Below are 23573 nucleotides of genomic sequence, written 5' to 3'. Positions count from 1 at the left end.
CAGCTTCCTTTGCTTTTGGCTTCCTAACTGGATGCAACGTGTCCAGCTGCCTCATGCCCCTCCACCATGCTGGACTGGACCTCCAACTCTGATGAACCAAGATAAACCTTTCTTTCTTCAAGTTGCCTTTATCAGCTATGCCATAGCAAGCAAGCAAGAAATACCATGCCTTAGTTTCTCCTCTCATTGTGCCCCTGTTTTGCATTTTGAGCACAGGATTGTCTGCCTGTTCTTACGCAGCTGTGCCACACACAATAAACGTCTCTGGCTCATTCTCTAACCCACCTGTCTTTACCCATCAAGATGCATCTCAAGACTCTGTCTTGGAAACCCAAACTGAATCAAGTGACTGTCCTTTGTGCCACCAACATTCATGTCCTCCTCTACTTTGAATTTCTCTGCTCAGTCCTGGCCCTGACCTTAGGGTCTGTAAGAGCAGGGATTTGTTAAAGTCATTGTCTATCCCATTGTCTAGAACTGTGGGCCCTCACTAAAGTTGTTTCAGGAACTATATCGGGCCTTCTTCCTCAGCTAACCTAGTTTGAAGTTGTGCTCACAGGGTCCTGATGTCTTCTCTTTCATCCTGTGAGATCCTCGATGTCTGGTCTTTAAATGCTAGCTGTTACTGTGTACCTGTTCTATGTCAGGCTCTGGAGTTCACATTAGTTTGCCTGCCTATGAAGCAGGCACTGCAGCTACTCCAGCTTCAAGCCTGAGCCTAGGAGACTCAAGCGATCAGGCTCTTCCCACCACCTTGGAGATCATACGATAATGCTTCCTTTAGTATTGATGGTTTATGGCAGGCAGCAGTACTGTGTGTGATCATCAAGGCTGGGGACTGAGCTATAACTTAATAGATGGCCACTGTTAGTTTGTCTTTAAAACAGGCAAAGGGTAGGACCTAACAAATTGGTTAAGTATGACTTGCAAAATTAAGTACATCTACAAAGTACATCTCCAAACCAGAGATGCGATCTGAGCAGACAAGTTACAATAAACATAAAGTCTGAATATAAAGTTTGGACAACAGAACTAAAAATCTGGAATCCAGGCAGGTTGCCCAGACAGAAAAATGAAGCAGAGGTAGAAGAAAGGCCCTCGAAGCCCACCTAGGCCCCCGCTCTGCTTGTGCCAGGGGTTTTCTCTAGGCAGCCACACCTGACCATCTGACCCAAGCGGAGAAGGACGCCAAATGCGTTATTTAACCATGGTGTGTTTGATTCCTTGAAATTATTACTTTACAAAATCTTTCTGCTCCATAAGCAGATAACCAGATGGTCGAATCTGGTCATGACTGTGAAGCCCACGTCTTTATTGTTGGCTAAGCTCACTGGGTCAGAGGTTCCCGAGTCATCCATCCGTGTATACCCACCTGCAAATGCTAGCACATTAGCTATTTTAAGAGCGATGCAGAATTGACAGAGTTTCATCAGTGATGGGATCTGCACGCTGCTGTGCTCTTTGACATAGTGTTCTCAGCGTATGGATGGCCAGGGACACACTGCTGGGCTAGGCACAGCGTTTGTTCTAGGCTGCTCAGTGTGTATCCAGCCATCTTCTGCCCATTAAATTTTTGTTGTTGCTGTTGTTTTGAGACAGGTCTCCCTGTAACTCCAGCTGGCCTGGAACTCACTGTGTAGACCAGGTTGGCGTCGATCTCACAGACTCCCTTCTGTATACCACCATATCTGGATCACTGAATATTTTTAATGTACATGTAATTTGTATATATTTCTTTCCTTTCTATTCCTTTCACTTCACAATGAGCACAGAATTTTATGTAATTAGTTTTAATATTCATTTTTCCTGATTAATCATAAATATGTTTACATTAAGGAATGGAAATTTATCAATATCTCAGTAAGAGCAAATAATAAGGATCTGAGTCTCAAGTGTGTATCAACAATGTACCACAAAGAACTAACACCACATGACACTAAAATGCTATACCTCTGGTTCAGCCAGCATCCAGTTCCACCTCCTGCTTGTGTTTTGTTTTGTTTTGTTTTGTGGCTGGGGGTGGGGGGATCTTCTTTTCAACATAGGGTCTCCCTGTAGCTCCAGCTGGCCTGGAACTATGTAGACCAGACTGGCCTTGAACTCAGAGATCTGCCCATCTCTGCCTACTGAGCACTGGGATTAAAGGTCTGCGATATCATTTTTGGCTGTCCTGCTTGTTTTTATACATAGGGTTCTTGGTGCATGGCCAAGTGCCACACCCATTGTTTATATATTAGCAACAGAATAGAGGTACCGCAGGGGATTGTGGGGCCTGCCCAGCAAATCTAAAATATCTACTATCTGATCCTTTAGCGCTCCTCCAGTGACTTTTAAAACTAACTATAGATTTATCTGTGATGTCTTACTTAGGATCTCTCTCTCTCTGTCTCTGTCTCCCCTCGCTCTACCCCCCCAACAATGGTGGCACTCTTGAGTATTAAGTTTAACACAAGAATTTTATGTAATCTGCTCAAGGTCCCATATTGAGGTGATAATGGAACCAAGAGTTAAACTAAAGTGCTTGACTGCATAGCCCATTGTTTTAAAATCAAATACTGGAGTCCCTTTGCTGAAGTAATTTTATGTGTAAATTCATTCTGAAACAAGGAATAATCTTCAGTAGGAAATTCCATATGGTACACCAGAAATGGGGCAAGAATTTCACTTCTCTCTCACCGTATCTAGAACCAAATGCTACTTTTTCTTTGTTAATATTTTTGTTTCTCCTGAGAGCAAAGACTAGGTCAAGCTAAGATAGAATTACTTTGGTCTCTGTCTGAGAGGTGAAGTTTTGTTTCTTTTTTGTATGAAGTTATAGACCAGGTGAAAATATCGAAGTGTAGATTCCTTTAATGGCACACAGCACATAGAGGTTAAGGAGCAGATTCATCTCCATTGGCTTGTGATCAGATAGCATGAGGAGAACGGATTGGGAATTCTGTGCATCTGTACAAAGTGATTTTTTTTTTTTTTTTCAGATTTCAGGTATATCCTTATCAAAGGAATTAGACTAAAAGTTCTTTGAGGAGCTCAGTAGCATGCCTGTCATCCCAACACTTGAGGTGGAGGCAGGAAAAGCAGTCTGATACAAGTTAATTGCAAGACCAGCCTAGACTACCTGACACCCTATTCCAGGGGCGTGGGAGGGTGGTTGGTGGAACCGGCTCTCTGAGATCAGTAACCAAGCCTATGATTCAAGAGGCTCTTAGAAATTACTTGTTCAGTCCATTTGAACTGAATTGTATATTTGCTTCCCTTTCCTAAAAGGACATGCCAAAATTTCCTAACGGGAGACACGTTGTGATAAAATTTAACCAGTGCCAATTTCTGAAACAAAAGCTTGATTGGTACACTTAAAGAAAGAAGCCTCAGCTCATTCATTATTCTGAAAACAGAATTTGAAAAGCAGCTGCCAGTGTGGTGTGCTGGTGTGCACCACAAGCCAAGGACTGGGGAGTGATGAACACATTACCTTGCCTTAGGTCCCTCCCCTATGGAAAATGGCAAACTTGCTATCCAATGAGATTGAAATGTATATGAAAAGAGAGGCTGGCTTTTAAATATGCAGATTACTTTCTCTCCAGTAGGTTTACATTTCAACCCAGGAAAGCTTTTAACAAACCTTTCATTTGGGCAGACTTTAATAATGCACAGAATCTACTTAGTTGTTCACACATCTCACCTGTATAGATGGTTACCATCCTAACTACATTTCGCTGGGGAAGAAAATCAGGTGTAATGTAATATGCATAAAGCTTGCAAGGGTGTTTGACTTAGGCATCAGCAGCTGCAAGGTAATGTGTTGACACCTTATCACAGTTTTATTCAATTATTTTAATGCCGGGAGCTACACAAGCCAATGCCTCCCTTCCTCCTCCGTTTCTGCCTCTGTTTGAAGAATTCTTGGCCTATACCACCATCATTTTCTTTTCCAGATACAATATTTTCCTTGAGGATATCATTTATTCACTTTGATGTTGGTGTTTCTGTTTCTCATAGGTCCCGAAACACTGAAAATGTTCATTTCTGTCTAACCATCCTAAAGCGACTTAGTTCTTTGCTGCTGTAAAAGGAAAAGTTTTCACTGTAACAGGCCTGACACAGGCCTGTGTGTATTCATTGGGTCTGATCATGGACCATAAGTTTCCAACCCCTCCTCTAGTACCATGTTGAGCCTAAGTAAAGAGGTTTATTCTTTGTGTGTTGGGGGCGGGGCAAGATGGGTGTGTTCAAGTGCATGTGGAGGCTAGAGGTTGACATCAAATGTCTTCCTCAGATACCCTTCATCTTAACTTTTGAAACAGGAACTCTTGTTGACCCTGGAGCTCACTGATTTACCTAGACTGGCTGGCTGGCAAGCCCCAGGTAGCCTCCTTTCTCCACCTTCCAGTGCTGGGATCACAGGCACTCATTGCTGTGCCCAACTGATTTTATATGGGTGCTGGGGATCTGAACTTGGGTCTTCTTGCTTATATGGTGAGCACTTTACCCCCTGACCACCTCCCACTCCTAGATCCTTATTCTTGCTGCATAAACAGCAATGAGTCTAACTGGGCTGTGACCTTTGTCAAAGCAGGAACCTCTCTGAGCTGCACTTATCAGTGGCATGGGAACAACACCTAATGTGACTTCTCCAAAGACCATAGGATGAAGGTTGAATTTCTTCTTTCATCTTCTTAGAGCCAAAAATGGCATTTGGCACCCAGCAGACGATCCCCAGATCAGGTGGAATGCAGAGTGAACGCTGAATGTTTCCATCACTCCCTCAGTGGGGCTGAAATTCTGTATGTTTGGCTTGTGATTTACTTCCTTGAAATATTTCCCTGCAATTCTAGAATTCCTATTCATTCTGATGCTGTACTTTAGTTATTTTATTAGCACAGCCAAATGCCCTAAGCTAGATTTGTGCTATTATCATATGAATCAGCTATAAATCATTGCAGGTCTGGAATTTTAACAACAAAAGCCTTAGCTGCTGTTAAGCTAACTCTCTCAGAATCAAATCACCCTTAAAACATTCTGAATCTCAAAGGAACAAAATTATAAGTTCCCTGAAACAGATACTAATATTGCATGAGTACTCTAAAAATCATAATTCTGCGCCTACCTTTAATGATCCTTGCCAATTGTCCAGTCATGAGTTGGAATAAGATTTTCTTGGCTTTCATTTGAAACTTAAACTCCTTTGAGGAGTTGACAGTCATAGGAAACTTGTCAGCTCTAGTCTACCTCCAGAGTTTGAAGATCTAAATAAAGATTTCTTCTTAAATTGCTTATAGTCTTCAGAAATAAGGTCAGAAACTCGAAAGACCTGGAGAGCATTTCTGGTGTCTGTAATTCTTATTATAATTCTCATCCTGCATGTTGTAATTTGTGTTTTAAGAAAAGTATGATGGGATTGTAAAGCTTTGTAATTTAGGCAATTCATATAGGGTGAACCTTTATACAAAAGTCTAAAATTGAACCTGCTGGCCAGGACTTTTGCCATGTAACACAGATGAACGAATGTCAACAGCAAAGCTCATCTCTATGACCCCAGGACCTTTCTATGTGCTCCCTCCTGCCACTAGATACTTAGAACCTCTATTTGCCACAGACCAAGGGAAGCAGCCACAGAGAAACTCTATTTATGCATCTTTTAGATTGCATAAATCAATGCCTTTCTGATTCTTTTTTTATCTCATTGTAACTGAGGAGTTTACCAGGTTTCTATCATTTTGGAAACATTCATCCTGGCAATGATTCTCAGTGATGGACCCAGGGTCCTTTCTCTCCTTCCCATTGTGAATGACTGCCAAAGACTGTGATGTGATCCAAGTCACGTTCCTTGAATCAGCTGCTCTCTTTGAGAGCTGGTTTGAATACCATTGCCATGTTTATATTCAACACTTGCTTCCATCGAACGCTTCCTATTCGCCTGGCCAGAAAGATAGAGCAGGAATGAAGTTTTAAAACTATTCCTACTCTACAGTATTTCTCTGTGCCTCTGTCTCTCTCTGTCTCTGTGTGAGTGCCTGTCTGTGTGTTGTGTGCACACATGTGTGTACATGTGCACATACTAAAGCCAGAGGATGGCACTGAGTGTCCTACTCTATCTGAGTGATAGAGAAGGTCACTCAGTGCTTTATTCCTTTTAGAGAATGTCTCAGTGAACCTGGAGGTAAGCTAGCAGCCAGCAGGTCACTACAGTTCTCCTGTCTCTGACCACACCCCTATCAGCACTGAGGTGACAGGTACACAGAACCATAACTGGCTTTTTACATGGGTGCTGGGAATTTGAACTCGGGTCTTCGTTCTTACACAGCCAATATATCTTTAATCCCACTCTCTGGTTTGTAAAGAGATAGGATGGAATTTCAAAAGAAATGTAAACACCTACAAATTATTATGCATAGAGTGTGTGTTATCTGTACACTGGTAAGTGAAGCCAGCCTGGAGGCTGTGCTGTTGAGGGAATAGCTTCTGTAAGGTCACTGTGTTACTACGTCAGGATGGGAGCTCTTGCTCTCTCTTGTAAATCTTCCTATTTTCCAATCAGAAATGCATCTAAATGTTGATGACTTCTCTGAATATTTTTGAAACCCTCTTATCCAATCAAGATGCACTTGTTTTTGCAGCCTGTTACTCCAGTGGGCATCGGAGAGAAGTCAGCGTCTGTCCAGGAACAGAATAGCATAACCAAACATACAGGCTTCTTCCCTCTGGTTACATAAAGGAAACCCCTCTCTAGTCTCAGAACTGTCAGATTAAAGTATCGTATAATATATCCGAGAATATCGAGGAATGTGTCACCAGATAGAAGATAGTCTTTACCCATAAGATTAACTTACCTATATACCTGTAATTAAGACTTCTAATAAGTGTTTTCACCCTGAGGGTAGACGCATTTGTTAACTGTCACTGTGCTCAGCACCTCTTTGTTGGAAGGCACACTTATCCCGGGTTTGCCACACTTTACACATTTCTTCATGGGAAAGCATTTAACATTTTCCAAATAAATCTCTTTTATGAAATTTGAGACATTCACAGTAGATCATCTTGGACCTCTAAGATACTCCGCAGCTCATGAACTCTGTTTGAAACTGCAGCATATCTGTACTAGGAAAAGCTGCTCTCCATGGATGACTTGAAACTCTTTGCCACGCCTCTTTTCACGCTGTTGATTCTCCCTCTGCAAAGACAACTCCTTATCCCATGTGCAGTTCAAGGTTCAAACCTAAAGCTAATTGTCCCACTGGGTCTTTTAGTGGTGTACAGAGTTTGCATCTCACTCTGGCTTGTCCTACCTTGTACGTCATGTGCCACGCACCTGATAGAGGGAACATAAAATCCAGCTATCCCAGGGCCTTTACCTGCTGGGCTGCATGAAGGTCTACACAAAGACTAGCTGGGGGTAGGGGGAGGTAGTGCTGTGCCGGGAGCCTTTCCGCCAGCCGAGCATTATGCTTAGAGATGCATCAAAGACAGGCATGCCTAGCTTGTATTTCTATCATTGTGACTCTGAGCAAGCTACCCAGCCTCTTAGAGTCTGTCAGTCATCATTCTGAAAGAGAGAGGTGAAGCAGTGTTCACAGGTTGGTAGGCAGAAACCCCTTATGACGATCCTGGAAGAGGGGATGGCACATCAGGGTGTGAAAGTTAGTGACTTTTCTTTAATCTCTTTGGATACTTTAGTAATTCCTAGCATTCTTTCTTTGTCCATGTTCTCTCTCTGGTTCATTTCTCTTTAAATCCAGCCTTGTAGCAGGCTACGTATGGGTCTAACACATTTGAAGTCCAAATCTGTTTTGTTTTTTAATAGGTCTGTGATCATGGATAAGTGAGTGAGTTGGGATTTTGTGACTCTGAGTCTTCAACTCTTAAATGGGGATGATAAAATGTGCTAAGAAGATTAAATGAGCAGGCATATGTACAGTGCCTAGCACAGTGCCAGACGTGGTGAATGTTTGAGTACTGAATAAGTCAGACCACTCTGGAGATACTGAGGAAGGATTTAAACAGAGTAGTGGCAGGCTGAACCAAGATGAGGACCAGAAAACTTGTGCTTTCTGTAAACATCAGCACTGAGTGGGAACACTTGGGTTATGCTTGGGCTATGATATTTTATAGTACCAAAATGTAGAGGTTTGAGGAAAACAAAGTATTTGCCCAAACCTAGAATTTGATTACTTTTATTTATTACTTTTTTATTACTAAAAAATTAAAGATTTTTTTAAAAAAATTTATGTGTGTCTGTCTGCATGTATGTATGTATGTGTACCACATGCATGCCCAGTGGCTATGGAGGCCAGAAGAGGACATCAGATGTCCTAGAACTATAGTTATAGATGTTTCTGAGCCACCATATGGGTGCTGGGAGCTGAATTCAGGTCTGCTGCAAGAGTAGCAAGTGCTCCTTACTGTTGAGCCATCTCTCCAGTCCCTTGATTCATTTTCGGTGTATTGTTTCTGTATTCTTGTTTAGAGGCCGATGCATTAGCTGAAAATAGTTCTAAAAGCCCAGCCTATGCCAAACAAACCCCTTTTCACAGTTCTTTCTAGCCTCCCTGCAAGTGGACAGCTGTTTTTCCAGAACATTCTACAGGTCTACATTGAGAGGAATCCAGACTCTTACAGCGCCCAGCACTCTGAACTATACTGATTCTTTACAGGGCCAGATACAAAAGGGTTTTGGTTCTGTGGTCACAGAAAGTCCTGGTGGCTTACTCTTCTTGGTTGATATTTTAAGCAACCCTTTGAAAATGTGGAGGTCATTTTAAGGAAAACTAGGCCATGGGTCAGACTGGCCCACAGCCCATAATTTGCAGGCTCCTACTCCAGACCACAGAAGGGAGGGAGGGGTAGAGTGTGGGGTTTCAACGTTGATGCACTGATGCTTTTCCTAGAGAACAAAAATACCTCTCTACACAGTTTCTTTTTTGTGTTAAAGATATTAATGTAGTCCCTTTGCTTCTGTGGCACACGGCATGCTCCAGTCGGTCTCTTAGTCATTTTGTAGTGAGACCTCGTCACTCTGCCATTTCCCATTGGGAGCTGATGAGGAGCGGTTTAAAGCAGATGGAGCACAGACTGCAGAAATGGAAAACACAGAAGAAAGAGCTGTGAGAAAGAAATATTTAATCATAACATGAGAAACTCCTAGTGGCAACTTTTCCATTATGTTAAATTCCGTTCGTTTCCATGCATTCCGAGTGTGTGTTTAAAAACAAAGGTTGTCATCTCCCATCTTTGTGCTCATCTTCTGTGGGCTTCTGATTCCCTCTCTTGCAGGACTACGACTTGAGCCAACTCCAACAGCCAGATACCGTGGAGCCAGATGCCATCAAGCCCGTGGGAATCAGAAGGCTGGACGAGAGGCCCATCCATGCCGAGCCACAGTACCCAGTTCGATCTGCAGCCCCGCACCCCGGGGATATTGGGGACTTCATTAATGAGGTGCAGAGAGGCTCACTTTTTTGTTTTGTTTATTGCATTACCATATATTAATCATCCATGGTGATGGATTTCGTTATGGTAATTGCATGCACATAATATAATGTGTTTCTGTTGTTCACTCAGCTACCCTCTCTAGTCCCTCCCCTCATCCACAGATCCCCTTCCTCTCCGCAACTAGTTCCCTTCTACTTCTGTGTCTTTTTTAGGGGGGGAGGGGGTGACCCAAAGACTTGAATTAGGGTTACTTAGGTGAGCGCAGGTGAGGAGTTATTTTTAGGAACACAAATGACTCTCCCACTGAAGAAAATGAAACTCACTTTCTTGTAGAGCATTAAAACATCCATTTTTTTCTTTAGGGAAATGCAAATTATTTTTTAAATAATTTATAGAGAATTTCATGAATGCATATAAGGTGTTTTGATCAAATCCATGCCCACTCCCTCCCCTCCAACATTCTCCCCCTTTGAAGAGGTAACTGTAAAATCTTTTAAGTATTAGATAAGAGTTCCCAAATACTTTCAACATTTTTGGCCTTTGGAACAGAGTATTTAGCTAAGCGGCCCAAGGACATTTTGACTTTTAGCTAAGAAACTGACTACTTTTCTTTGGGGTCTTTTTACCCTAACTGCCTAGCCAATCCCTACCTCCTATTCTTATCACACTATCCTCTGAAGAGGTTACCCAGCTTGCGAGTAGGGAATCAGGACGCAGACTGCTCTGGCTTCTTCCATGCTGAACAGGGATGCAGGGTGAGACAATTGGAGTACCCCTTCAGTGGATCTATCTAAAAGACTCCCAAATTGCATAACTCTTATCCGTAGAGAGAAAAGAAAGCCCTTGACTGGTGAATAGGAGTTGTGAATGAGAAGTAAAGGCAAAGAGTAATTAGCATTACAAATTCTAGACAGGGAACTAGAAAAAAGTCAGAACAGGGCAAATTTCAAATGTTCTTATGAGAGTCCATTGGAATTTCTTGACGAGAGCTTCCAAAAGCATCCCTCTAATGGCATCCATATGTTTTTTAAGTTTTATCTTTATATGAAAGTGCATTTGGCTTCATGAACAGAGAACAAACTGCTATTTTTCATTTGTGTGTGTGTGTGCAGGTATGTGTGCACTTGTGTGGAAGCTAGGGGACAAATAGGGTGACATCCTTTAGATACTGTCTAACTTCTTTGAGTCAGGGTTTCTCACTGAGTCTGGAACTTGCCAAGTAGATTAGGCTGGCTATCTGGTGAGCCTCAGGGAGCATCCACTTCACCTCCCAGCCCTGGAGTTAGAAGCATATGCCACTATCACCATCTCTTTTCACAAGGGTGCTAGGGATCAAACCCAGGTCTTCATTCTTCTACAGCAAGCACTGTTTGAATTGAGTTGTCTCCCCAGCTCTCTAGACTGTTTTGACCAACTCAAAAAGAGAGCTGATAATTAACAACCTGCATCTGTAAAATACATTCGGTGTATATCATCACTATTAGTCATGCTGTCCCCAAGATAATTCCTGCAGGCGACATGTCTACTAGCAGCATTACAGTGCATTTGAATTTTATTGATTATCACTGATAATCTAACAGTGTTTCCCCTTACTTTTTCCTACCCTGTACCCTTCGAATCCCACATAGTTTGAATTCAGTGCCTAACCAATGACTCCATCAAAGGAGATTAGTTGGAAGAGCTGCTAAATTAAATATTATGTAAGTGATTTAAACACTTGCCTTGTTGAGTAGGTTTAAGAACCTCTGTTCCAGGGAGCTAATTCTCTGTTGAATGTAATATATATGATTTTACGGTCAGAATTATTCTAGCATTCCTGTATTTCATTACTGACCAAGAGCACTGCTACATTTGATACTTGAGTTTTGAAGGAGAATGATTTATGCTGCTTCTATTTAGATCGTGGCCATGGTTTTACTCCAGTTCCCTCCTGAAATTTTCATTGTTAGTACAAATCCGAATTTATGACAGGAGTTGTGTTCTCTGCTCAGATCTGTGGCATTCCAAAATCAAAAGCAGTCTCTGTGCACCATGATGCACAAGGCAGCTATTGCTGTGGCCTCAGCCATGAGCCTCTTACTTCTTAGGCTTTATTACATACTTGTACAATGCATAAAGGTCCAGTTTACCTTAGGGTTTTATATATACTTAGTAGCTTATAGTAAGTTTTGGGAACAGGGGCTGCCAAAATGGCTCAGTGGTCATAAAGGCCACCAAGTCTGATGACCTGGGTTTGATCCTCAGGACAAACATGGTAGAAGGAAGGAATTGACCCCCATAAGTTGTCACACACACACACACACACACACACACACACACGTGCGCATGCTAAAATAAGGTATAATAATAAAAATTTTTTAAAGATTCTTAAAGCTCTGAAACAGAGTTGGAATATTTATCAACCTGGTGACTCTTTATCTGTCTATTTCTAAATGATATGCTACTTTCTGACATATGGGTTCATATGGGTTCATGCTAAATAGGTAATAGGTTAATTTGTAGCATATATGGATTCAAAGTAGATGGGAAGGAAAAAAACAGAATGCCATTGTATCCCTTTTTCTGCAAAATATGCCCTGAGTTTCTCGGTTTTTTTCTTTATATGTAGACCTGCTTAGAGGAATTTGCACATAGGTTAAATCTTTTTCTAGATGTAAAAGTACATGATGATTTCATATCTGATTTGGTGTACGTTTTTATGAGAAACTGTTGTTGAGTTAGTGCTGTAGTTGCTGGGTTTTAAGGTATAATGTATTTTGGAACTATAGGCATAAGAACTGGAATTTTTTCAACCTGGGTGCTTCTGCCCAGCCCTCTGGTGTTAGTACTCTGTGGAATTCAATCTTGGCCCCGATCCACTTCACTTGGAGATACAAATCAAACACTAAGCACATTACTAAGGCTATTTGAGACCAGATTCCTGCCCATATTCCTTTGTCAAATTGCAGCCCTAATGAGCTGTTTGTAGTCCCCTAAAAGCATGGTAATTTTGAACGGAAGAAAACTCTTATCTTGACCATCTGCAACCTTCCTCTTAGCTGTAGGGGTCCAGTGAAAGTATCTTGTCTGTGTAACTTTCCTTGGTATATATGGAAAGAATCAATGATGCTTCCTTTGCTGTAACCCTCCCCACCTACCTGGTATGTCCCTGTCACTCTTCTGTCTTCTATCAGACAGTGTGATTGTCAGTGTTCTTTCTTCCATTTCAGGGTGCAACTGTCAATATTTCTAAGTGTTGCCTGAGTATATGCGTTTTCTAGAGCAAAGACTATTTCTTGCTCTGTGGCTTAGCTGCAGTGTTCTTCAGTGGTTAGGGACATTCAGTGTGTTTTACTTACCATCTTGTCTGTGGGTCGATGGGTGTGACTCCATCTGGAGTCAAGAAGCCTGTACTTCTTGAAGCTGGGCTTGCCAGGGTCTCATTTGGCATTTCAGCTTCGTCTCATGCCCCTCCCAACCCTGAATATCACAGAACATCAAAAGAGAACTGTACAGTCTCAGCTTGTAATTGGATGATGTTCTTTGAGTCTCAAACTCACTTTTCCTTTTGCTAGAAATCTGCTGCTTTATGAAGCCTTACCGAGGCAGAAAGGGTCAGGGACACAAGAGTAGGGATAGGTGTCACCCAGTGTCTTTCCATCCTACCTGGGAAAACCCATCTGCATTTCCATGTAGCCTTCCTCTGAAGCCTTTTGTAGCCAAGGAGATGGGTGCTTATTCCTGGGGATGGTGTAAGATACTCTGATTAGTGAATGTGAATAAGTGGATGAACGGGTCCCACCTGCAGTCGTTCGAAATGGCAACAAATCTGTGAAACTGAATGTGATTTCAGGATACAAAAATGAGAAAAGAAACTAAAAATGTGCCTAGGACTGTCCCTACAAGGACTGGGATATGACCATAGCACGCAAGAAGCCCCAGCACTCAGGGGTCTGGGCAGAAGAAGCAGAAGTTCGAGGTCATTCTTGGCTTACGTAAGAATTTCAAGGCCAGCCTAGGCTACCTAAGACCCTGTTTGGGAGGGGCAGCAAAATGTTCTTACAATTAGAGGTAGCCAGAAAGTCTAAGGAGACTGAGGTAGCGCGGAAGTACAGCGAAAGAGTTCCAGATGTGTGAGTTGGTTGTCAGCAAAGGTTGGGAGATAAAGACTCCTTGAAGGTTAACAAATTCTCAAAAGCACCATGCAGGTTTTCCATCCCAGGTAACCATGAAGACTTGTTCAATATCTTTCACTAGCTTGACAGACAAAAATAAATCCGTGTAGTTTTAAAACATTTGAAGGCACCTAGAAAGAACCGAAACACACTTTGTGAAAACATTGCAAAATGTACGCAGATGTATTTATCTCCAGGTCTTATTTGATTTACCAGAGTACTGAATGTTCCAAGGAAGAATAATACAGTGGTGATTATAATTGGAGTGCTTTTATAGATGGAAGGAGTAGGGAAGCTCACGAGAGCATTTTCTAGTTTGTTTGTTTAAATAATGAATGAACAGTGCCTTGAATCTCAAAAATGAACTTACTTCCAGTCAAGCAGGTAGAGTAAAACAAATCACATTTTGTGATTTTGGTTACAGAATTTTACTCTGTTTTGCATTTATAAACATAACCTTTAAGGGGTGGTAAATTGAATAGAATCATTTAATCTCGGCACCCCTCCAGTAACTGTACTAATCCTTCATGTGCCCTTATCTTAGTGGAATTAAGACTAAAGTGCATCCTTCTGTTGAAAGACTGACTTTTGACTTAGACTGCTTAAAAACATATGGAAGTTTCTTATAAAAATAATTTGTTGTGACTACTGATGTTTAAAGTGTCAGCCTTTCTCTTATTGATAGTAATCTTTCTACTTAAAAATATCCCATTTCATTCATAAAGGAATAAGGGATTTGTTTCAATTCAAATCCAGCTCACCTAATAGCACCTTAATGTTGCACAAGGTTGGGATCCTTGGATTTAACCTCTTAGACTTCCAATTTTCACATCTGTAAGATGGAGATAAAACTTCTCTCAAGAACACAGTGAAGAGTTTAGCAATATGATATATGTAAAATACTTGACAGAGTGTGTGTCATTCCGTAAAGTCCCTTCATTGTCAGTAATACATTAATGATTATTGTAGACAAATCAAGATTTATAAATAAAACATTTTTCTATTGTATTGTGCCCCTTTGGCCTGTCCCCAGGCAGGACACCAGGTGCTAAGGCACAGCAGTGGCACAAAGACTGTGCAGGGCAGCTATAGAAGATCAGTGGTCCTCCCCCCTCCCCATGTGTTCCTTACTGCAGAGTGCCTTTCTAGTCCCCATCAAAGTAAGTCTCCACCCAGAAAGCACAGGGTCGGAAGTCTATCATACAAGCTCTGCAGGAAGCAGCTACAGCCTCCACTCTGCAGAGAAGCCTCAGGCAACAAAGGATTGATACTGGTGCCCACATAAATTTATCCAGAGTTTAAGATCTCCCACTCCAGGAATGGTGAACTGAGCATACTTTTCTAAATTGAGACAAACCTAGAGAAACACATGTAGTTTGTAAATTTGGCAAGAGTACTTTATATAGCAAGAGACACAGTGTCCACATCAAGAATAAAGGAATCTAAAAGGGAGAATGTTCTGCTGCCCCAGATTTCTTCCGCAGTCTCTTGACTGCATGGTTGTAACTCCAGTTTCTCGGGACTTAATTATGATCTTTTTAGAAATATCAAAATATTATAGAGAATTTATATAGTACCTCAGAAGAGTCCTATTCTAAAGTAAAAACTAGTGTTATTCAATGGAAGGGTCTTAAAGTTCATGACCTCCTACCTGGAAAGACGACTTCCCCATGAATTTTGAAAAAGTTCAGTGGTTTTACTCTTTCCTAGTCAGCAACCCAAAGACACCACACTATGCCCTATCATTACATGATAGTCTCTCCTTAAAAGATGGTATGCCATCTTTTGAAAACAAAACAAAACAGAACCAAAGAACACAAATTCAAAACTACCAAGGTGGTCAGAAGCTTAGCAGGGGCTGAAATCAATCTAAGTGCCTGAGAATCAAAAGAATGTTTTTAAAACTCTCAACTCTGGATGTGGGGATAGATTACCTCCAGCATCATATTTATCTTAGAGAGTTGTTGAATTAGGTGTGTTAGACACTTGATGAAGAGTTCTGGCATCTTTCACCACAAAAATGAGGACCAGACAGTTGTAACATTTATCTCCTGGTCACAGTAAACACATGTCATAACTTTCCTTTCCTTGAATCCAGAATCACTTGAGGTCCTGCCATCCTGCCTGTGACTCTTTTGAGGTACGGGCTCAAGTATCCCTGGCTGGCCTTGAACTGGCTATGCAGCTGAGAATGACCTTGAATTTAGCCTCTTGCCCTCACCTCTGCAGTACTAGGATTACAGGCAGGCAGCACCACATCTGGTGAAGACAGTGCTGGGGATCCAACCCAGTGCTGCTTACATGCTGTTCAAACTGTTACGAGCAGAACTGCACCCCTATCCCAGCTCTTCACAATAGAATTTTAATACTTATTTTCAGGAAGCTTTTCTTATCACTCTGCAGCTTCTTGATTTTTCTTCAGATTTTTTTCATTCTAGTTCATCTGTAGACCAAAGTTAGGTAGTGCCGAACTAAGGGAATCACTTAACAATTGTGATGCTGATATGTGAATTTAAACCCAAGAGGGCAGACGGTGGATCTAGTTAATTCATAGCCATGCCTCCCATACATTACAGTCATAGAGACTCAGCTAATGTGCCTTGAGCTCAATAAGCGTCCTCAGTGAACCTTCATTTTTTGGCTTTTCCAGCTAAGGCTGTAGTAACTGTTAACTCCTGGGTTCTTCCTGGCTTACGATAACAGCGGTTGAACTTGCTCAAGTTCCAAGCAAGCCGAAACCCATCAGTGACTCAGTTCCTTACCCACACGTGGTTTCCATGGCAAGGTCCTGGTGAAAGTACAATCTGCTTGTGTGGCAGGCGCAGCCTCCAGGCGGAGGGAGATCGGAGAAGGAGCTGGCAAAGCACTGCAGAGCTGTTTAAAGACCACTTCCTGCTCCTCACATTGCATTGGCCACAAGCAAGCCTGATGGCACAGAAGAGCAAGTAAACTCGGTTCCAGAGAGGCCCTTGTGACCACCGAGGCATTGCTCCCCTGTGGAACAGGGGGTGAATCACAGAGCACAGTAACCCAGTCTACCACAGAAGGGAGGGAGTCAGGAATTCTGAGAAATTGTAGGTTGTGCTGATTCTCAGCTGTTAGCAGAATTGCCTTGCAGCTTATTCTAAAAATAAGATAAGGAAAGTCTTATCCAAAGTTATTTTTGTTTTATATATTGAAGTGGTTTGCTAAAGACTTTATTTTATTTTACAGCCCTTTCTGGGGTAGAAATGGTATAACTTAATATGAGGGAGAGTTGTGCTTAATTATAAATGGTTAGGGTTGTTGGAAAGATATACTTGGCTGTGGAAAGCCTGGTGGCCTGTGGCTCTGGTTTTTTATGAGAGTCTAACAGTTGCTATTTTATTTCTTAAAATATAATTGTATTTTAACTTTTATTATTTCAAATGTCAGTGCAGGATTTTTTTTTCTTTAATATTAATCTTTTAAAAAATTAACTGGGGGGGGTGGGCAGGGCTTCTCCATGCTGCCCTGCTCTCCCGAGCTCTGCCTGGCTGGCCGGTGGTGCTCGGTGGAAGAATGAATGAATGAATGAATGAATGAATGAATGAATGAATGAATGAAAATATTAACTGACGCCCACTGAGTTCTACATGTGATGTAGCTGTGACAGTGCGGTGAGCTGTTGAGTACCTTTACCTCTTGGTCTTCATGATAATCTTGTCAGAAATTCACATGAGGAGATACTGAGGAAACATGGCTAATACTGGGGAAAGCTGGGGTGTCCCCTCAACCCAGGTCTCAGAAACTCTACAGCACCCTCTCTGACCTTAATTTTCATGCTTTTTTCTTATTCCCCATCTGTAAACTTAAAAGAACAGGAGAACATTCTCATTATAGATACATATTTTAAATACCTTCATTCTTTCCTCTTGCTGTGGCAAAAATACCTGACACAAAACTTAAGGGAGGAAGGGCTCGTTCTGGTTCACCACTGGAGAGTACGGCCCGTCATCGTGATGGGGATGTCAAGGAGGCAGGGGCTTAAAACTCACATCGCATTCACAGCCGGGAAGCACGGAGAGGCACATGTGCATGCATCCACTCAGTTTCCTCTCTCCATTTATACAATCCAAGATCCAGGTCAGGGAGTGGTGCCAACCACGGTGAACTGGTCTTACCACCACCATTAACGAAATCAAGACAGCCCCCCACAGACATGCCCAAAAGCTCATCTCCCAGGTGATTCTAGAGCTTGTCAGGTTGGCTTTTAACACTCGCCATCATGCACACACACATACATGTATTAACACCTGTTAATAAAAGCATAGGGATTGGAAGGATTCTCTCAAGGAAGAGAGTCTATGACATGTCTTCACATATTACATAAGGGAGGCCAGCACAGGCCCATCAGCATCTTAAAACAAGAGCTGTAGAAAGAAAACTATATTGTTGCTGTGTTATGGGGTACTAGCATGGATTGAGAAAATTCCCAAAGCAGGGACCCAGGGCTAATTTGTTAATGTTTTGTGGTGCGTAATTCCTAATTAGCTGTGGATACTTCAATTGCATATTTTAAAAAAACGCTTGTTCACAAGGATTGAGAATGTAGATGGTAATTATCTCCTCTTTTTCTGATCTTTATTCGTAAGACTTGTATGCCTTTCATTTTAGACTGACAAGATCTACCCCTCCAGTACATGCAGCATGTGTGGGCATTGGCTCATGGCTTTTCTAGGGCTTATGGAAACTAAAAGTCACCCTATTTCTTTTATTGACACATCTAAAATTTTTCATTGTATACATCCCTTGTACATGGTTCTGTTTTCTATAGGACATTTTCACACAACTCTCCATTGTATGCTGCCCCCCCCCACTCATACCTGCTTTACCCCCTCTTTGATCCTCAAAACAGTTTTGCTTCTACTTTCATAGCCTATATACACATGTGGCTTGTGTGTCTTTATGAAATCCTCGAACCACAAATAACAAAACCCAAGATTCTTGTCTTTCTGAGACTGGCTTGGTTTGCTTAATGTGAATATCTTCAGTTGCGTCCAGTGTGCAGCAAAACACATACCTAGAAGTGACCCTGTTGTGTTCAAGCAATACCTGCTCACAGAGTATCACTTCACTCCCCACATTATGTTCCATTCACAGCATGAATGATTTAGTAAGCGACTTTACGTAGCAATCACACCTGCCCTCCCAGGATTCTTCCTTTGGACAGACTTCCCAAATTAGGCCAAGTATGATGTTACTTCCTCCATGAACTCAGAATTTTTCATGGTTGTCCAATTTCGTTTTCCCCAGACTTCATAGTTCTGTTGGGTGTTTGTCATTTGCTTAGTAGTGTAATAATAATAATGCCTGCTAGAGTATGATGTGACCTGAGAGAGGGCAAAGGACTACGTGATACTGAGTGTGTGTGTGTGTGTGTGTGTGTGTGTGTGTGTGTGTGTGTTTCTCTTTGCTCCACATGTAGTTCTTGTTCAACTTCATAAATGTCAAAAATCTTTATTAGAGTCAATGTATCACATAATTTCATAGCCTTTTCTATTATTTCATATAACCTGTCCCACTAAATTATTCCTTCAGAACTGGTATTATTGGATGTTCTGACAGGAACAATATTGTTCATGTTTACTGAATGAATAATTGAATGAATTTTATGGTAATTACTATGATATATTTAGGTTGCATTTCCATGATTTTTTTTTTTTTTTTTTGGTCTTCTTGAGACAGGGTCCCCCTGTAGTCCCAACTGACCTGGAAGGCACTATGTAGACCAGGCTGGCCTCCATCTCCCTGGGATCTGCCTGCCTCTGCCTCCCAAGTACTGGGATTAAAGGTGTGCGGCACCACGCCCGCCGCCATGAATACTTTTTCCTACTAGAAACCTGTCTCTGAATAGGATGTGACTTAAAAGCCTCTGTGTGGGGCTGCAGCTGTCTCTCTGTTCCTGCCATCTGTCACACTCACCCCAGCGAACCTCCGTCCACTTGTCAAGGCCACTCTTTGGATTGTTTCTTTGCAAAGGAAAGTTAGTTGTCTGACTTTCAAGCAGTTTCATAAGACTGATTTTCCTATGTGCTGCAATTTTTATGGTCTTGCCAAGGGAAAATTACCAGCAAGAATTCGGTCCTGGGAAATCTGTGGCATGCACGGAGGTTCATCTTGTAATTGTCTCTCCTAACTGCAGGGCCTTAAAGCTGCCGACAATGACCCCACAGCTCCGCCATACGACTCCCTCTTGGTCTTCGACTACGAGGGCAGCGGCTCCACCGCAGGCTCCTTGAGCTCCCTCAATTCCTCCAGTAGTGGTGGTGAGCAGAGCTACGACTACCTGAACGACTGGGGGCCCCGGTTCAAGAAGCTCGCAGATATGTACGGGGGAGGCGACGACTGAACCGCAGGATGAACTTGGCTTTTGGACAAGTACAAACAATTTCAACTGATATTCCCAAAAAGCATTCAGAAGCTAGGCTTTAACTTTGTAGTCTACTAGCACCGTGCTTGCTGGAGGCTTTGGCGTAGGCTGCGAACCAGTTTGGGCTCCCAGGGAATATCAGTGATCCAATACTGTTTGGAAAAACACTGAGCTCAGTTACACTTGAATTTTACAGTACAGAAGCACTGGGATTTTATGTGCCTTTTTGTACCTTTTTCAGATTGGAATTAGTTTTCTGTTTAAGGCTTTAATGGTACTGATTTCTGAAATAAGTAAAAGACAAATATTTTGTGGCGGGAGCAGAAAGTTTAACCAGGATATGCTTCAACACGCTTTTGTTACATTGCATTTGCTTTTGTTAAAATACAGAATGAAACAAATAAACAGATTTAAAAAAAAAAAAAAAGAACTCATGGAACGATTTTGTTATCTTGGGGGGGATGAGACCATGAGATGGGAAAATGTACATTACTTCTAGTTTTAGACTTTAGATTTTTTTTTTTCCACTAAAATCTTAAAACTTACGCAGCTGGTTGCAAATAAAGGGAGTTTTCATATCACCAATTTGTAGCAAAATTGAATTTTTTCATAAACTAGAATGTTAGACACATTTTGGTCTTAATCCACATACACTTTTTTATTTACTGTATTTTTTCCACCTCACTGTAAAAATGGTATGTGTACATAATGTTTTATCGGCATAGTCTATGGAGAAGTGCGGAGAATTCGGAACATGTGTGTGTATTATTTGGACTTTGGATTCAGGTTTTTTGCATGTTAATATCTTTCGTTATGGATAAAGTATTTACAAAACAAAGTGACATTTGATTCAACTGTTGAGCTGTAGTTAGAATACTCAATTTTTAATTTTTTAATTTTTTTTTATTTTCTTTTTTGGTTTGTTTTGTTTTGGGGAGGGAGAAAAGTTCTTAGCACAAATGTTTTACATAATTTGTACCAAAAAAATAAAAACCATAAAAAAAGGAAAGAAAAGAAAAAGGGGTGGCCTGGCACTGGTGACACTGCTAAGTGTGTGTTTTTAAAAAACAAAAATAAAAAAAAATTTTAAAAAAAGAGATAAAAAAGAAAAAAAAAGCTTTTAAACTGGAGAGACTTCTGACAACAGCTCTGCGTCTGTATTGTGTACCAGAATATAAATGATACGCCTCTGACCCCAGCGTTCTGAATAAAATGCTAATTTTGGATCTGGTGACTGGTTTGAACTTTTTTTCTCTACTTGAGCTGTTCTGAATATTGCAGAAACCCCAGGTGCTGGAGGGTCATTGAGGAAAGCAGTACAAAAGTACGCATTTGGTTTTGGTCCTAGTCATCACTGAAACTGTAGCGTGGCAACAGGTACCTTGAATGACAGTCATTTGAGATTTTTCCTGTCAGCATGAAAGAAAACCACCACATGACTCGGGAATGGAACCTACCAGTGATGATATAAAAATGACATCCTTGAACTTCAACGAATACTGGGAAACCCCTAAGTCACATTTTGCTTTTGTTAAAGATGGTGGTGCCAAAGTGGGCGGGGAAATGGCCTTGGGAACAGCGGGACCTGCTGCTCTTGAATACCTCCTTGGGTCATTGTTGGCTTGGCACACTTTTCCTCCCTTACTTAGTTAATGTATGTGGTGTATGCTACACACAGAAAACAGAGAAAGAAACTGTCCTGCCAGGTTTTATAAATTGTTCATGTATCTTACTGTGATTCATAATTTGGTGAGAACTGAGGGAATTCTTGCTGTGTTTTTCTATATACCCCATAGGCATCACACCATATAGTCTTAGAGTTTAGGAAACATATACAGTCTACCTCCTCTAATTAATTCCTCTGTTTCCTTTTTTTCTTAACATAAAGGATATTGTATATTATGCAGTGAAATTTGCTTTTCTAATGACTCACTCTGCAGACAGTAGTTCTTTGTTAGTTTTCTAATCATTAAATGCCAGGACTTGTTTCTGGGAAGTTCCATAATGAAAACTTACAAATTTGTTAATTGGAACAGTATTGTCTAAAACTGATTCATAGACAATGCCCCCATGATGTTGTATTATTAAATAAAAAGTAGACTAAAGAACCAGCTGAGTGTGGTGGTGCACACCTGTAATCCCAGCACTTAGATGCATAGACAGGAGAATCATCAGGAGTTAGGAGGGCCAGCCTGGTCTACATAGCAAGTCCAGACCAGCTAAGGTGCTAAGGTTGTATAGCAAGGCTGTGTCTCATAAAAGAAAACTAGACAAGAAAAATTCATACACACACACACACACACACACACATATAAAATCAGTAAGTCAGCCATTAATATTTTCTAAATTTTCCATTTTAATATTTAATATACAGCTATATTTTGTAAAAGCAGTTTTAAAAAATACCCCAAAAAACCTCAGCAAAAAGCAGAAGGTCCCATAAGCTCCAGACAGAGTTTCTGTTTAACCAGCTGTAATTCATGATTCTTGTTACCAAAACTGTTTAAACACATGTTTATGTATAGATTAGAGTTTTTGTATTCATGAAAATGCAATTTCATATTATGTATTTTTCTATAATTTGCCTGTTTCACTAAGACTTTATCTTGGACACTTTCCCATATCACTTCCTGTGTATATCTACCTCATCCCATTTTAATTGCTCCCTAGAATTCCATAATATGAATATAATAGTTTTATTGAATCATTTCCTAACTTGTTTCCATCTTTTTTCATGATTAAAAATGATTATGAAGTCAGCACTCTTGTGTAAACCTTGCCTATGGGAGTATTTTTTTTCAAGTTAGAAGTTTGGAGAAGGGGTTGCAGGATTTAAGAAATTAGAGGTTAATTAAATATGGCTAAAATTGTAATGGTTTTACTCTTACTTCAAAGAGCCTTTTAGCTACAAGATGAGGCTTTCTAAAAGCCAGCAACAGAATGCAGGAAGGTGTAACCAAGGCCATACTCTTTTCTGTGGAAATTAGCCATGGATTCAAGTCCTGCTAGTAGCTTCTGGTGCTCTGTAAATTCACTTAGCCATGTAACCTAATGAAACCCTGAAAACACTGTTCATGAGTATGATGTTTGGATCCCATCCAGAAATACAGTTACCTTGGCCATTCTTGGCGGCTTGGGTCTTTGCTGTAGTGTAAGCAGCAAACACACATAAAGAACAAAGTCCCTGAGGTCCAGGCCGCTTTCTGTGATAAAAGTGTGTGTGCAGTCAGGGTCAGCGAGGCACTGCCAGCTTGCCTAGTGAAAGACAACATCCATTCAAACTATCAAAACTGGCTATGAAAATCCACTTCCCTTCGCTCTCTACAATATGGACATTATGCATGGTTTGCTGCTAGGCAAGGTGGCTCAGCAAGTCAGGGAACTTGCTGCCAAGCCTCAAACCCTGAGTCCAATCTCCTGAGCCCACCTGTGGAAGGAAAGAACCACCACCATAAAACTGTCCTCTGATCTCCATGGACATGCCAAGGCATGCATGCCCATACATCATGCATACACACAGCAATACTAAAAATAATTTAAAAGTTTACTATTGGGCACCAAGACATCCCTCTGGTAATAGTGTTACTTTGCAGACTACT

The 23573-nt window shown here is 41.2% G+C and overlaps 1 protein-coding gene across 1 annotated transcript in view; it reads left to right on the top strand.

The window, feature by feature from the left end:
- Cdh2 (cadherin 2) overlaps nucleotides 1-21200 on the top strand; it is a 237014-nt gene extending 215814 nt beyond the window's left edge. Inside the window, exons 15-16 of the mRNA XM_008828833.3 lie at nucleotides 9271-9435; nucleotides 19747-21200. Of these exons, the coding sequence (XP_008827055.1) occupies nucleotides 9271-9435; nucleotides 19747-19953 (372 nt within the window). The 3' untranslated portion in view covers nucleotides 19954-21200. The remainder of the gene's footprint in view (nucleotides 1-9270; nucleotides 9436-19746) is intronic.
- Nucleotides 21201-23573: the final 2373 nt, after the last annotated feature.

This window comes from Nannospalax galili, unplaced genomic scaffold, assembly GCF_000622305.1.
Source record: "Nannospalax galili isolate Female #2095 unplaced genomic scaffold, S.galili_v1.0 scaffold252, whole genome shotgun sequence".
Lineage (NCBI taxonomy): Eukaryota > Metazoa > Chordata > Mammalia > Rodentia > Spalacidae > Nannospalax > Nannospalax galili.
This window is presented reverse-complemented; position numbering and strand designations above follow the sequence as displayed.